Below are 16,490 nucleotides of genomic sequence, written 5' to 3'. Positions count from 1 at the left end.
AAGACCTGATAGCTATTACTTCCTGAGCTTCCATAATGATCACTCTTGTGTGTGCATGCACACTCCCACGCTTTAACTACTTTAACTGTATGCACTACTTGCCTAACCTGTAACCTAACCTTAAAATTCATCTTAAAAATGGTTATTAAAATTTATTTTTATATTGAAGACTTGCTTTTTGTCCCTTCAAGAAAGACAAGTTTGATAATATGCCTGTAGAGAAGAGTCACTGATTAGTCTGCATATTGTCTTAGACTTTCATAAAGTAATTGTTGTGACCACATTTAGGGGCCTAAAACATTAGTAATGCCTGCATCCACAAACACAAGCATACTCAGCCAAGGCTCCATAGAATACATATACAGGTCTCAGAGGCCTTAAAAAGTGCTGTCAGTCAAGATCATGACCTTCAAATAGCCTTGTTTATTTGTACATAGTTCACTTATTATGTGAAACTGAATGACTTCACTCAGCAGTTTCACTCCATTGTCTATCTGTCTGTCTTCAAAATTGGTTTTCCCAACTTCACTTTGGTGCCAAGTACATTGTGGATTGTTGACAACTGGGAGGAGATCTGTGAAGGGGTGGGGGTTGAGTTTGGTGATGCAGAATTTGGAATCATGGCTGCTGCTGAGGCAGCATACCTTAGTTGTTGCTCTGGTTGATTTAAATAAACAGTTTTAACTAATCAACCTCAGGTAGATGTGACAACATTCACTGACTTGTGGCTTCCCACATTACAAGAATTAATACATGAGTATAAGCCTTTGTGTCTCAGTTTGAATACAACACTTGGAACCCAACAGACATTTGATCTTAATTATTGAGTTCCTGTTTCTCTTTATTCTTTATTCTTCTACCTTATTATTCTAGTTGCTCAGACCTTTTTGCCTATTTGCACTACTCTGCCTGGTTTACACTCAATGTCATTTACCCTTACCTGAATACTGTATATTGTATATTGTATAGCTTTCTTGTTAATTTGTATTGTATTTATTTAAATTTTTACTTTTTAATTATTTTATTTGCATTTTTTAATCACTCTCTTATATTTAAATGTTCATTGCTATTTCATCTAGGGTTTGAGAGTAACGAAATTTCTATTCTCTGTATGTCCTGTACATGTGGCAGAATTGACAAATAAAGTTGACTTTGACTTTGACTTTGCTGGTTAACTACTCCCTCTGTTCCGCTCCTTCTGCTAATTCCTGCTATATCTTTTGGTCCTCACAACTTTTATACTTTTTGAGATATTAAGCTTTTTATGCCATTTTTTGGCCCATTTTGCTGAATGGGACCACATTGCGAGTGTGATCACTGGTTTTGCTTGCCTGGCTGAGCCATGTTTTAGCTCAGTGAGATGAGCAGCCGTTCTCAGAGCAGGAGGGCTGGGATCGAATCCCGCTTATGGCAACATTTTTTTCAGTTAACAGTTCAACTTTTTTTTCACTCTTTTCAACACAAATTTCAGCTTCTTCACCACTTTTCAGCAGAATTTTCATTCTCTTTTGCTCTTTTTAGCAGAATTTTCAGTCTGTTCTGCTCTTTTCAGTAGAATTTTAGGTTTTTCACCTCTTTTGAGCACAAATTTCAGTTTCTTCTGCTCTTTTTAGCAGAATTTTCAGCCTCTTCTGCTCTTTTCAGCACAATTTTCAGGTTCTTTGTCTCTTTTTGCTGAACATTCAGCTTCTTCACCTCTTTTCAGCACAATTCAGCTTCTTCTGCACAGTGGACATTTTGCCTCTCATCATATTTCTGGTTGAGACCGAAAGTGGTTTGGCTCAGTGGGATGATCAGCTGCCGTGAGATATGGTGGCGAAGATTCAAATCCTGCCTGTGGCGGTTGCCGCACATGTTCCCCTGCTTGCATGCACTCTTTCTTGACACTCTTCACTGTACCCTTTCAAATACAGCCATTTTCAGCAAGCACTTCAGCTTCTACAACTCTCTTCAGCTGATAGTTTTGCTTCTTCTGCTGTTTTCAGCAGATTCCACTACACAGCATTCACACTGCATTTCCGCAGGAAATGCAACTTTTTCTAGTCTCATAGTTAACCTTCTGTCATTTACATCCCTCAGGCTCTTCTTCTTTCATATAAACGATCAGCCTGCTGTCCAAAGACATTCATTCATTACTGTCAGTCCCCTTTCCCTCTCTGGTTTACTCACCTTCTGGTTCACTGCAATTTTATAAATGTCGAAATGACAAGGTATTCTAGGTTTTATCAGTAAAGTACCTCTCTAAAAAACCCTTTTTGTTTTGTCTCTTTTGTAGTTTTCATCACTGTGCTTCTCTCACTGTCTCTGATTGACATGTGGTAACTCAACAGTGTTTAAGTACTTGAGGTGCAGAAAGAAGCACTTTGTTCCTTTGTATTGGTTGGCTGGCTTTGGCTGGTTTCCGACCAATCCAAACATAACCTTCTCACATAGGGATCCACTTCATTGGTTCTGTATGAATTTGAGGTTTGGGTGCTGGGAGTTGGGACGAAGGAATGAGAGAGCGGAGGTGATTTTCAAAGAGATAGTAGCATATATAGCTTTGTCTGGCAAACCACCTCTATGCTTCCACATCACCTTACAGCTCTAATCTAAATACTATGAAGAACATTTAGCAATGATCTAGATGGCTCAGATGGAAAATCTGCATTAAGTTGCGTATGTGATTTCTAATGTTCTTTAGTTAGTGTGTACCTCGAGGTGAGTTGAATATAAAATGAAAATAGAAGAACACTAGGTCAGTGCATCCCTCTAAAGCTAGAATTTGCAGCTTAAAAATAGTGATCGTGCCATTTTATTTGACTCGTCTGTTGCATAATCAGATAGAAAACATACCTCACAAAGTGTGACACGTGGATCGATAGATAAAAAGATACAGCATGACATGCTTCACTGGTGCTGTTAGCGCCACTGTAAACTGTGACGCAGAGCCATGCGGGCCTCTGCTGCCTGGGTGTTGAAGCGGAAACACACGGACTGGATTGTGGATGTTTAATAGAGCAGAACTCTTTCACTCCAGCTCTGAAATCACAGTTGTTTAGTACAGTTGTTTTTCTTCACCTGTATTTTCTCGTTAGTTTCTTCCTTACGACATATTTGCATATCCTTTTCTGTGTAGCAGTCCCTTATTTGTTATGCAAATATCTATTATTATTGAGCAGTGTCACAATGTTTCAAGTGTAAATGTGATTATTATGATTATTGTTTACTTTTGGGAAGTTACTATAAATGCTTATTAAGCTACATTTTTAGTGTTTCCATCCCTAACCAAGCAGCACCTAAAGTGTTCTAGTGTTTCTCACGCCTGTATAAGGTTTCAGCAAGAATCTAAGAACACATTCAGTGGATTTTTCCTGCAGGTTAAAACTCACACTACCTTACGCACCTCCAACTTTCTCACGTGAGAAAATTCTTTTCTGGTATGACAGGTGATTTCCTCCTCCTTGTCTTCTCTTTCTCATGTGAGCTTCTGCTTCTAGAGCCACTCAGCAGAAATCATAAATCATTCGTAGTTTTATTTGTTCCTGTTCGGAATTTTTTTTAAATTATTGTCTCCAAAAGGCCTCTGGTTATACTTACAAAGAACAGATTGTAGATGCTGTTTTTCTCCAGAACTACTTTGTCTTTTAGCTGTAAGTCATCCTCTGTCTGCTGAGCAAAGCTACATCTGTTGTAGGCTAAGTGCTAACTTAAGATAACAAGATAGAAATATTTTTGTAACTATATAGCATAAAAATGTGTGATAAGTATTGGAGGTTCTGTGCTGAAATTACATATTGTAGTTCACAACGGCCAAGCAAAAACTTTGGAGCCCCATGTGTTCTCTGTCTACCGCGCTCTCCCTCCTCTATCCTCATCTGTCCTCCTATCCTGTTATTGCTGACAGAGGGTGTGTTTGCTAGCTGCTCTTGTTGTTATCTGTTTACAAGTCAGTGCATGCTTGATCATGTTACAGGACAGCACATGCTAGTCTCAGTCATGTTCATGCACATGACAGACATACACATGCACACAAACACATTCAAAGACCAACAGTAGTCTAGTTTAGAGTGTCAGCTAATCCTCAAGCAGTTGCTGAGACATCAGCCTGTAGCTGAACTCCTGGATTTTAACCACAACACAGGGCTTCATGTTTCTCACTGCCAGACCTTATATTTCTTTAAGATTATTTGGTTGTGTACTTAAATAGTTTGTTGACAATAATTTTCTTCCCTTTCCTTTCTTGCTGTCAACCTTTCTTATTTAAAAAAAACAAAAACAGGCTCCACTGCTTTTGAAAAATATCTCCTGTTTAATGTTTGATTGGCTGGTCGATGAGAAATGTGAAAGTTTCATTTGGAGGTACTTTTATAGACTGAGAGCTACAATGACAAGAACACTGTAATGGTAAAATGGTAAATGGCCTGTATTTATATAGCGCTTTACTAGTCCCTAAGGACCCCAAAGCGCTTTACATATCCAGTCATCCACCCATTCACGCACCCATTCGCACACTGGTGATGGCAAGCTACATTGTAGCCACAGCCACCCTGGGGCGCACTGACAGAGGCGAGGCTGCCGGACACTGGCGCCACCGGGCCCTCTGACCACCACCAGTAGGCAACGGGTGAAGTGTCTTGCCCAAGGACACAACGACCGAGACTGTCCAAGCCGGGGCTCGAACCGGCAACCTTCCGATTACAAGGCGACCTCCCAACTCTTGAGCCACGACCGCCCCAGTATTACTGGGAAAAATCACAGAAAGGCCTAATGAAACATTTTCCTTTCACTTCTGTACTTCTCCTGTCAATCAGTTTTCTCACTCCCTTTTTTGTTTAAAATTTGCCTCATATTTGCTGTATTGCTGTCAGCACAAGATCAAGTAGCAGTATGTGGTGAAAATGGAATATAATATATGGGAATTAACCTGAACACGCGCAAGTGAAGTCTGTTAAAATCTTCCATTAAAATATTTTGATAAACAGATTTGGATGGGAAAAAAGAAAGCACAGCTACATGCAGCTGTGTTAGTTTTTAGTGTTCATCTGTCCCAAAGAGGTTTGAAAAATCCTAAGAATTCCTGTATTTGCTGTCACACACAGATAAAAGCAGTGATTTAAAGTTGTTTTCTTTGCTTAACCAGTTTTTGCCATGTGTCTTTCTGTCTCTGTGTGTGTCTGTACTTTAAAAATTCCCTGGTTTTGTCAATATGTTTCTTTTTTCTCTTAGCATGACGTGTCAGCTGGAGCTTTGAAGACAGCATTGGATGGCGTGGTGCAGGAGTGTGTGAGCTTTGTTGGTGTGGACATTAACATCTGCTCTGAGATACTGATGAGGTAGAGTACCCAAAATGACATATCGCATAATTTCTAAAAATCAATTCAGTTTTATTTATATAGCAACAAACCACAACAGCACTTACCTCAAGGTGCTTTAAATTGTAAGGTAGAGACGCTCCAATAACACAGAGAGAACCCCAATAATCAAACAACAAGTATGCACTTGGCAACAGCCTGCTTTAGCCCGCCTTAACCTTAAATTGAAGGAAGAATTTCAGAGTAGTCCTCCTTGATTATTCCATATACTGTGCAATATACCATTACCACAAGCAGTAAAACAGCCTGAGCTCATGATGCTGTCACCACCATGCTTAACAGCTGGTACAAAGGTGTTAATTTTGGAGCAGGGCTTCTTTCTTGGTCAGGATCATCTTGTGAAGTTAGGACATTGTAGAAAAAAATGTAAGTGAATGTATGTACACATTTGAACCTGTATGTATGCTTTTGAGCCTGTGTTGATTAAAGAAAATCCAAATTAAATTCAAACTTCTGCACCCAATTTGTAGTGGAAACAAAAGTTGTAGTATGATGTGATTTGATATGATTTGATTGAGAAGTCACTAGCCAATAATCTTGCAGTGCTCCTCAGTTTCACCGTGTACAGTTTCTAAACACTAAAATGGGAATTATACTCAGCTTAGACTGAATTGTGGGACTCACATTGCCTGTGTCCGTCTTTTACAGACAGTTTATGTTTGCAAGATTCTTTGCCTATGTTGTCACAGAAGAGGGTTCTTACTGAGCGTGGCTGTAGACTCAGACTAGAGATGCATTAAAATAGCTCGTTTGGGACCAGTGAGCTGTCTTGCTAATGTTAGATGATAATTAAGAATCAAAACATCAAACATACCTAAAAACATTTAATACATGTCCTCACAAGCAAGTGCATGTTTGCACTCAACCACTGTGTGCTGCACAAATACATGCAGACAGAGACAAAATTCTGAAAACGAGATGAAGACGGACTCAGACCTCTGGCATACTTTCCCTTTGCAGTCACAACATGGCAAGGCTTCATTCACACTCATGCACAGGCCATTGCATGATCTACACACACAAAAACACAGATGGCCTGCCAGTTTTCTGTTTAGACTAATGCTTCACACCTTGGCCCACTTACTGGGCTGACTGGTATTAACAAAGAGGATTAGGAACAGTGGACACAATTAAACTCACAGAAACATACATGCTGAAGAAGAAACATGCAAGAACACCATGCACACATGTGCTTATTTGTTACAACTTGTGCAGTATAAACATGAGTCAAAAGTAGGAAGTGCAGAAATTTCATATGCACACTTTTTGCAGTGGAGACAAACAGTATGAATTGAGCTGGCATTAGCTGCAAGGCAGGCATCAGGTCATCTGTTTACCTGTCTGCTCTGCAAGTGAGCGTTTTCCATTCCTCCACAAAGTTAAGCTATGCACAAACGCACATGAAACACTCACAGACGTGTTGATGACTGAGGTATTATGCCGAGTGTTGACATAGCCACATGCTTTAGCATGAGTGAGTCACTGTGGGCATTAACAGAGCAGACCTAATTGAGTTTCAAATCACCTCTCGTCTTTGCTCAGCCTGAACTGGACAAATATACATGCTTAATATTGGCTTATGTGTGTCACTTGTGTTTCCAGTGCTTGCTTAAATGCCAGGTCACGGTTGCAGAATCTGCTGTTTGTTTGGTGTGGGTGTGTGTGTCTAAGCCTAATACTGTAGAGTTATTATAGGTGATCCCATAGGTATACAACCTATATGGATATCAACCAAGCTTGAGATCCTACTTATTTAATTACCTGTTCTGTTTTGTTGTTTTAGCATCTAGTGTAGAATGATTTTAAGAAGTTGTTTGAATATATTGTGAGATGAGTAATTTTTCTCCCTTCAATCTGTTGTTTTATCTCCTAGGCATGTAGCAGGCTTAAATGCGGGAAGGGCACGGAGTATCACAGAATGGAGAGAGCAGCACGGTCCCTTCATCAACAGGGAGCAGCTGAAGCTGGTCAAAGGCATGGGGCCCAAGTCCTACCAGCAGTGTGCTGGCTTCATTAGAATAAACCCACAAACTCTATCCAGGTACGCACTCATATACACAGTATATCCACATAGATAGACCTAAAAGCAAGCAGACAAACACTCAAATTCTGTTTCACAATGTTGTCTTTTTTCATGCAATGGTCTGTTGGAACAAACTGCTAAAACGCCCTGTTTATTCATAGACATTTTGTGTTATTTAGCCATGCAAGTAGTTTAGATAAACTTGCACCCAAGTTCTGAGAATTTCTCAGTGGGGTTCAGTTCGTAGTGTTCAAAGCAGTAAAAATTACAGTTGAATTACCATCCAAGAGTTTGTATCGTGTATATCATGTAAAACAGAGATGGGTTGAAGAAGTTATTTATGATTTATGAGGAGTGTGATGTGATGTGATGCAGAAATTATTCTAAAGAAAAAATGTTTTAGTTACTCTAGATAATCGTGTCAAATGTGTTGGGAAATACTGACAGTGTACTTGGATTATTTCAAATATCCATCCATTCAGTATTTCTGACATTTTTCCCTCCGAGATGATGGGGGCAGCAGTCTAAGCAGTCTAGCAACTCAGACCTCCCACTTCCCAACCACCGGTGCGTTTTCAAGCCAACTTAGAGATATAATGTTTCCAGGTTGCCGCAGGTCTGCGGCAGGATCTCCTCCCAGAGGGATGTGCCTGAAGCACTTGTACCGCTGTTATATTTGGATGGAAGCAAAATTCACAGGGCTCAGTAAAGCAAAATGCAGCATGTTTCCATGGCTTGATAGACTTTCTTTTCCTTTAATGTTTATATAAAACAATATATAGTCTTAGAGCAGGAATACTGGGGTGATTTAAAATGCATTTCTTTCTTGCCAAAACAGTGTCAGATCATCATCTAACCAGGCACCAGAAATGCCCGAGAAACCTGCAGCTAAGAAAGGCAAGGGAAAAACTGGTGTCAACGTCTCAACCTCATTTAACCCCCTCGATCAGACCTGTATACACCCGGAGTCCTACCATGTAGCACAAAGGTACAGTGCACACAAACACACACGGACGCTTGAACAGCAGCCCACCCCACTGGCTAAAGCATGTTCAGGCTATGATGGAGTTGATTTTGACACCATCTCACATGGGGTTGGTTATAGTGGTGGAGGGCTCTGATTTGATTTACACAGACATGGGATACAAGAGAGGAGGCGTTGGCTGTGGTGTGTGTGTCCTTGTGTGAGAGATGATTGTTAGCGCTGCGGATGCTGATATCAGAAGCACATTGAGCATCTGTGTGTGTGTAACAGATGGACACACAAAACGGAGGGAGAGAGAGGGGGCCCTCTCTCATCCAGCTGTAGTCACTCAACTGTGTTTAGTCTACATAAGTTCTGACACTAGTGGTTTTAAGCATTGCTCTCCTCTTGTTGATGGTGTCTGTACATATATGTGGGGAGATGTATCTCTGTGCACACACGTGCAGATAGATTGATGTTGCGTGTATGAAACTTCCTACTTCAGTGTCTGTGTGTTCAATACAGACTGCACTAGAGAGTAGTTCATCAAAGAAGTATTGGGGATCAGAGGTCTTAAAATATAAGAGCACACATTACTCTTCTGTTAATACCCTCTGCACTCCTTTTTGAGCTGCACGCGTTTAGTTACATTTATTTGTTTTTCTCTTTTATTTTTATTTATTTATTTGGCAGACACGTTTCTCGTCCATACTTTCAGCTCTCTCACTGCCCCTCCCTGTCACTTTCTCAATGGTGCCTCACATTAAAACTTCTTTTAACCAGAATTACCAACCGTTTAAAGATATCTTTAGCATTTTTCCCATAGAATTTAACTCCACAATTGAAATTTCTCACTGGACATCTAATCGTTCTCTGCTTTTCTATTTCTCTTGCTGTTCAGAATTCTTAATCCTGTGTTGGCAAATGCATTATCCGGTGTTATGGCTGTATTATAATCCAAGTCTGGGAATGTACTCCATTCAGTATGGGTTCTGAAAGTATCCCAAAGTGTGTTGTGGTTTCCAGCACATCACCTGTCTCTGTAAAGATTTTCAGTACATGAAAAGCCATGTCAGTTCTTGCTCTTTTATTTTGACAAACCAGAAAATAAGTAACCTTCCACTAAACTTAAAATCACAGGGTATGACAGTGATCTGGAAATAGACCATACTACTTGACGAGTGTATCACTCATTGGGCTAGTTTGGATGTCTTTTTACGTAAACCTTTAGATTATAGCTGTAAAAGTCTTGGTGAGTTATATTCATAATCAAAGAGTTACTTGGAAAATCACTAATTTGTATACTGACTCAAAATCAGAACTCTAATAATCGCTACTAATCACTAATAATCTAATCAACTTGAATTGATTAGATTATTAGCTGTGAGAGCATCACTGAGATACCCCAAAGATTTTCTCTCCTCCTCACCTACAAATGGTGAAAACAAGGTTTAGAGGGAGAATTGTAAAGGAATGCTTGTGTGTGTTAGTGTATGTGTGTGTTTGTGTGTGTCTTTATGCTGTATAAGGAATATCATGTTCATCGCATTAGTGGAACTGGATCCTCCATTACTGCTCACAGCCTACACATCCACCCTTTTTTGTAACCATATACACACACGCGCACAAAACCAGAAACACAAGAGCACACACATGATTTTTCCACCTTTAAAAAAATAAAAAATAAATCAGTGAAGCCTAATTCTGTGAGTGCATTATGTGAAATATTTAATTGTAATTTGGTTTGAGACAGCGAGCTTCCACTGTGTGATGAATATTGTTCTCATAAGTAACAGTCAGGGCCTAATATTTCTATAACTGAAGACAGAGTGGGTCCTTGATTGTATGCCTGGACAAAATCTGTATTAGAGCCCACCCAACGCTACATTCACACACACACATACCAAAATACATGCACAGTGTTGGTAGCAATTATATAAGTATGAACCCAACGGTGTTGGAGGCCTGTGGACTCCCGGTACCCCTTAAATACTAACATACACCACTGAAAAATAAAATGTGAAACACACACCTACAAGTAGGGCCCTCCACCCACTTAATCTATTCTAAGATATCTCTCCTGTGCTCTTCTATTTGCTTTTATTTAGGTTTTAAGATTTTAGTATTCCTGCTACTCAACCAGTGTGCTCATACATTTAGTTTGGATTTTGAACTTCTACCACAGTGTATATGAATTAAGGAGCAGGAAAAAAAACTTATATGAACGTATATTAACTGCATGACTTAAATGACTCTATAATATATATAAAGAGTTAAAATATCAGAAATTGTACTTAATGATATAATTAAACTTGGTTGCATTGTGCAAAGAAAAGCTTTACAAATGATCCTGCTTGCTTTCTGTAAGAAATTATATGTCAGCCGCCTTTTCCTGGCTTTAGTCCAACTGGGGGTCTAGATGATATGTGTCTAAGCAATCAAGACAGAACTATTTCTTTTCCTGTTAAAAGATATGTGGTTGGAAAGTTAAGAAGATTAAAGAGGCACAGGAGAGAAGACCTTATTGTTATACAGATATCCAGTTTGGTCCGAAGGTGTTGTTTCCTTACCACTAAGTCATGTCTGGCACATACTTAGCTACTATTTTGTACCGATCAAGCTTACTGGTGTTGAGAGATCGAGTCCGCTTGTTTCCCTCTTTTGGGCGTTAGACAGGGACTTTGATGGCAGGGGCCTCTCGACGCACAGCTGTCACAAACATAGTTTGTACACAAGCTGTTTTATGTTACATCGGTACTGTCCCTCCTATTGCCAAATGAACATTTCTGAACAACACAGTGTATGAATCAGGTTGGTGTGTGTGTTCTGGTGTGTTTCCACCTGTTCTGTCCATCATGTCGTGGACAGCTGCTGAGTCTGTTTGGCGTCAGCCTGCCAGTGAGCGACATCTATCACGGATGTTACCCAGCTGGTCCACACATGAACACATGCATAGAAACAAATGCAGTCACATCTATCACCAAATATGCCAAGTGCCTGTTGTAAATAATATTTACAGTATGTATAATACACACACACACACACACACACACACACACACACGTCACTTTTTTTCCCATAAACCCTGCTCGCTACTTTGGCTCTAATGCCAATTTGTTACTGTTTCTGTTTAGAGTACAGAGAGCAACTAATTAGTTTGGATTTATATCTCCGGCTCAGTGAATTTGAAATGGTGCGACTTGACTGTCTAGACATTATGTGGTGGGACATCGTGCTGGAATCAAGTGATAAAAGTGTGGCTGACAGACACGAAGTCCAGCCTTAGCACAGTGGAGGCAGTTTCATTAAACAAGGTGTCAGAGCGTTTACAGCCCAATGAGGATTTACCTGATTTACCAGGGGTAAATTAAATATGTGTTTTTGCATCCAACACAGAAAACTCCACCTTGACAACTCACAACTTTTTGCGTATTACTCACACACCTCTGCCGCTCTCCCTATTTTTCCCCAGTGCCTGCTCACTTTCCCGTATAAGCTTAATATGTTTTTTTTCCCCTCCATTTTTCCAGCATCTTTTTTTTTCTCTGTTTTTACCTTTACTGTTTGTCATCTACTCTTAGACCCCAGTCATGCAAGCCTAGAGATGGGTCAGTGACCCCTCCTGGCAAATTTCTGTTGCTAATGGAAGGGTGTTTATTCCCTTGACTGGTTGGCAAGTGGTTGCTGGACTTCGCTGGTAGTCACAAGGTGAAACTGGTTGAAAAGAGTTACTTGGTGCAGAACCAAAAACCTCCTTGCAAGTTCTTTGGTGGTTGTTTGTAGTTTGCACAGTCAATGCCGTGTCTGCAAAAACTACTCCCCTACTGGTAGCGACACTTTGCAATTAGCAATACAAACTGGAGATGGAGCATCATGTGAGCGATTGTGGTGAAACGTTTTCCAAATTTTTTTTGTGCTAGTTTATGGAATACATTGCTAGAAATATAGATAAATTATCCCAACATTTTCCCTTTTCAGTATAACGGTAGAACACTAAACTCTAGTAAATAATAATGATATTTGAATTTCTAAATCCCTAAAAATGAGTATCTATTATTGGTAAGGCTCTATGAAGTCAAGTAGGTTTGTGGTTTTATTTCTAAGCTCAAATTTCTGCACGTCTCTCCTGTCCAGATTTCTGTCTCTTGTGGGTGGGAGTGTGGACCAAATTGGGAGTACAACCCTGAAACACTGTGTGGAGAACAAAGTTAAGACAAGCAGTGTAGAGGAGCTGGCCCGCACCCTGGACACCACACCCGAGACCCTCAAACTCATTATAGACGGCCTGACGCAGCCCCCCGGGTTTGACATACGACAAAGTAAGACTCCGGCCACTCACTGATATACTGATATCAATTCAATCAGAAGAACAATACAAAGGACAATGTTGAAAATGCTGAAGGAAAAACATGTTAATGCATGTAAACATTTTAAAAAAAAAATTGGTTTTAATAGGAAAATGAGATGTTGACATTAATATGTTTACATAAATGTTACTTTGACTTTGTTATTTAAAAGGTATTTAAATAGAAGAAAGCCAATGAAACATATGTATACCCTTGATCATGCATGTTTTTTATTTCCTTATATCTCAAAACTATCAGTATTTTGAATCGTATAAAAATGTTGTAGACTGCACATATCTGCAGCCTATCAGTCACAGTAACTTCCCTTGGCCTCTCATCTTTCCTTCATGATGTCCTTTATAGGTCCCCACTGACTGATAGAAAATCAAACTTGTATTCATCCAGCTCTTTGAGAATCTTGCTAGTTATGACACACACTGACTTTTCTTGCCTTTACTATAATAGGCATGTCTTGGCAGTGTAACTTGATAGGATCTGACAGTGCTGTGGCTTCCTCCCTGTAGCCCCACAATACAAGCAGTGTGTTTCTGACAGGGTGTGATGGGTCCAACAGACTGTGTTGTTGGGCAGCGTCTCTTTGCAGAGACACACATACAAAATGCACAAAGAACTCTGTTTTTCTCCTTAATCTGAAACACTTCAGTTCAGGCACATACAAACATACCACTAAAACCCCATCCATAGTTACAAACTGTTGCTGTAGCTCAAATTTGTTTTCTCAAGGAAAAAAATAGGACACATCTCTTGCTCTTCTGTTTTTGATTAAGCAGCCTATTTATTGATAATGAGGAAATATAAGTCAGCATCAACTCTCAAATCCTGATTAAAAATGGCACAGAGCACTTTAATATTTGTGCAACATATTTTTCTTTGACGGTCTTCCCCAAAACAGGGAAAAAAAGATGTAAGTACAAAAGAGTAATTATTTTCAGACTGGCTAGTTAAATACTATTTTATGTGAAGAGGAAAGAAGTCAAGTCTACCCACTTATTGCTGGCTAACTTGTCTTAAAATTGAGGAACGCGGCTTCAAAGTTCATTCTCAGGTTAGCCTTATTCGGTTGCAGTACACTATGCTTGGCCTCATAGCCAGTGCTCAGCTGAATAAACAGATGGGCTAAGACTACTGCATGAAATCAGTGCTGTTGGGAGGATAATTGGACGGGACTATTTCCTGGAGCACAGTCCTTTGTGTTAGTGTTACAGACAGGAAACAGGTCTTATGAGCAGGCAAAGTGGAAAGTGGGGTTTAATACACTGCTGATAAACGTATGTAGATACAAGTATTGAGTGACTGCTCGAAATGTTATGTTTTTCATGTCTGCCTCATCAACAATTTTTTTCTGCATTCCCTTATCCCACTTTTTACTCCCAAACACTTCGACTGTCTGCCACTTGTGTATTATTTTGTCATTGATATCGCTCCACACCTTGCGTCTAGCTATCTTTTTGTCATTCCCAGATTTTGGACAAGCGGACTTTAAGCGGGGCGTTGTGTCCATGAGTGATCTGTGGGTGGGTGCTGTGCTGACAGGCCGTGTGGACAACACCGCTCTGTTCGGGGCTTTTGTAGATATTGGCGTTGGCCGTGCAGGCCTCATCCACAAGAGCAACATCACCCTGGACAAGCTGCCTGTCAGCCAGCGTCGTCGCAGCCTGGCTCTAGGACCTGGGGAGCGAGTGGAGGTCCGGGTCCTGAATGTTGACCTTCAGAGGGGACGGATTGGGCTGGACCTGATCAGGGTCTTGCAATAGAGTCACTTAATACCTATGATTGTCACTAGAAGTGTGACAGAAAATTACAGGTTTTAAACTGCTAAGGCCTGAGATACACAGACCTTGGTCAGTGACCCCCCTGGCAGTCTCTGATTCTTAGGGTAAAATGTCTGTTTTGTGACCCACTGACAAGTAATTCCTGAAGGCTGGTGGCAGTGACTATTTGAGTTGTTGTAAAACTTGCTGTGCCTCTCCACTGCAACCAACACTTGAATTGAATTGATTTCCTCAGGCAACAACTTAACAACCAGTCAGGGAATACACATTTTACCCCCCATGACCAGTGCTCACCAGATGGTTGCCGACCACTCTCGAATCCTGTGTGACTAGTGCCTAACTTGGCTAGTTTTAAAATGATCAATTTCAGTGAACAGCTGTTACAAGTTTAGAAATAAAAGCAAAAATTTCAAGTCATGTTTAACAGTTAGGACTCTTCATTTGGGACTTGTTCTCAGTCTGTTTGTCATTTAGAGGGGGTGCTTTGCTCGGGACAGAGCACTACACCTGTTTGCTGAACTAAAGGCAGAAATATGTTTTCTGATCTTGAAATGAAGACTCTGATTGGATAGCTTAGTGAGATGATATTACAATTATTTGCACTTTAGTTGTTTGTAATGCTGAATACGACATACTTGAGCGACTATTGCTACTGTTTGTAATACTTGGTATTCTCATTATTTTCTTGGATTATTACTTGAATAAAAGAAAAATCAGTTCTTCACTATGTTCTTTGTCTTCTGATTTTAGCAGTTGTTATTGACTTTTGGATACCTTAAAGAAAACCATTTGAACAAACAGACTGAAATTCTGCTTAGTGCTGTTTCATCTGCAGTTGATGGTTTGAAGTTAAAATATTATACATATCTATCTATCTATCTATCTGTCTGTCTGTCTGTCTGTCTGTCTGTCTGTATATCTATACACGTATGTATAGATATATATACGTATGTGTGTATATATATATATATATATATATATATATATATATATATATACACATATGTATATGTTATATCTAAATAATAAATATTGTGTTCCTGATGAAAAAGAACAATTTCAGCAAATTGTGTTATATGATATGCTTCACTTTTTTGAGGAGATGAGGAGACGCACGAGTAAAGGTGGGGGATGAGTGTGAAGCACGCTGGCATGAGGCATGGAGAAACTGAAGGTGTAAGAAATCAAGGACCTTATGTATCAAGAGATGAAAAAAACAAGTAAAAGAAGCAAGTTTTTCTTCCATGTGCACCGGAAAACATGAAAAGACAGAATGAAGGAGGGTTTGTTGAAGCAGAGGCAGCGATAGCAGGAGGAGGTGGGAGTGTTTCTGTATTCCAGACTGCGGTAAAGCCTGAAGGCTTTTTAGGCTTGGTCCCAGACACAATTATCCAAACACACACTAATCAGCTGCTTCAAAATTAATCCCAGACTCCCTATCCACATTATCTAATTTGTTTGTTTTTATGAAACTAGAATAAATAAAAAATTTAAAAATACATGGAAATATGGTTCTGAGAAAGCCTGAGGTCCCCTGTGCTAAACCTTACACTGGATGCAGAATATCGAATCACTCTTAGCACTGCTGCTTCACTATTTCCCCTTGGGGGAACAAATAAAATATATTCTATACGCACAAATACAAAGAGATGTTAGATCAAGATTAATCAGTAGTGGCAGTTTGCTTGGTGATGATATACGAAAACTGCACACAAATACAGACTAGGCTCTTTTACTGTACTTCGCTCTACTTTTAAGGAATTTTTTGTTCCAGTCAAGGTGCCTCTTTACATTTGATGTTAACTCCTCTTGTCAGTTATTTGCTTTTCTTTGTTTTGATCTCATATCTTGTAGCTTGTTTTAATGTTGCTGTGTTTTTGTCTTGGGGAACGCAACTATTTGTGAAAGTAAACACAGCTTCCCTCAGCACCATTCCTGCCTTTCCTGCCGTTAATTTTCCTCCCTGTACTAAACGTGAGCACACAGATGGGACAGTCAATCTGGCAGCCA

General features: G+C 39.8%; 1 protein-coding gene across 1 annotated transcript in view; it reads left to right on the top strand.

The window, feature by feature from the left end:
• srbd1 (S1 RNA binding domain 1) overlaps nucleotides 1-15,182 on the top strand; it is a 50,884-nt gene extending 35,702 nt beyond the window's left edge. The window contains exons 17-21 of the mRNA XM_082557592.1: nucleotides 5,209-5,315; nucleotides 7,228-7,395; nucleotides 8,216-8,365; nucleotides 12,476-12,660; nucleotides 14,170-15,182. Coding sequence (XP_082413718.1) covers nucleotides 5,209-5,315; nucleotides 7,228-7,395; nucleotides 8,216-8,365; nucleotides 12,476-12,660; nucleotides 14,170-14,462 — 903 coding nt within the window. The 3' untranslated portion in view covers nucleotides 14,463-15,182. The remainder of the gene's footprint in view (nucleotides 1-5,208; nucleotides 5,316-7,227; nucleotides 7,396-8,215; nucleotides 8,366-12,475; nucleotides 12,661-14,169) is intronic.
• Nucleotides 15,183-16,490: the final 1,308 nt, after the last annotated feature.

The sequence above is a fragment of the Aulonocara stuartgranti genome (genome assembly GCF_965226115.1).
Source record: "Aulonocara stuartgranti genome assembly, chromosome: 13".
In the NCBI taxonomy this organism is placed as follows: Eukaryota; Metazoa; Chordata; class Actinopteri; order Cichliformes; family Cichlidae; genus Aulonocara; species Aulonocara stuartgranti.
Note: the sequence above shows the minus strand (reverse complement) of the source record. Positions and strands in the feature narration are given on the sequence as shown.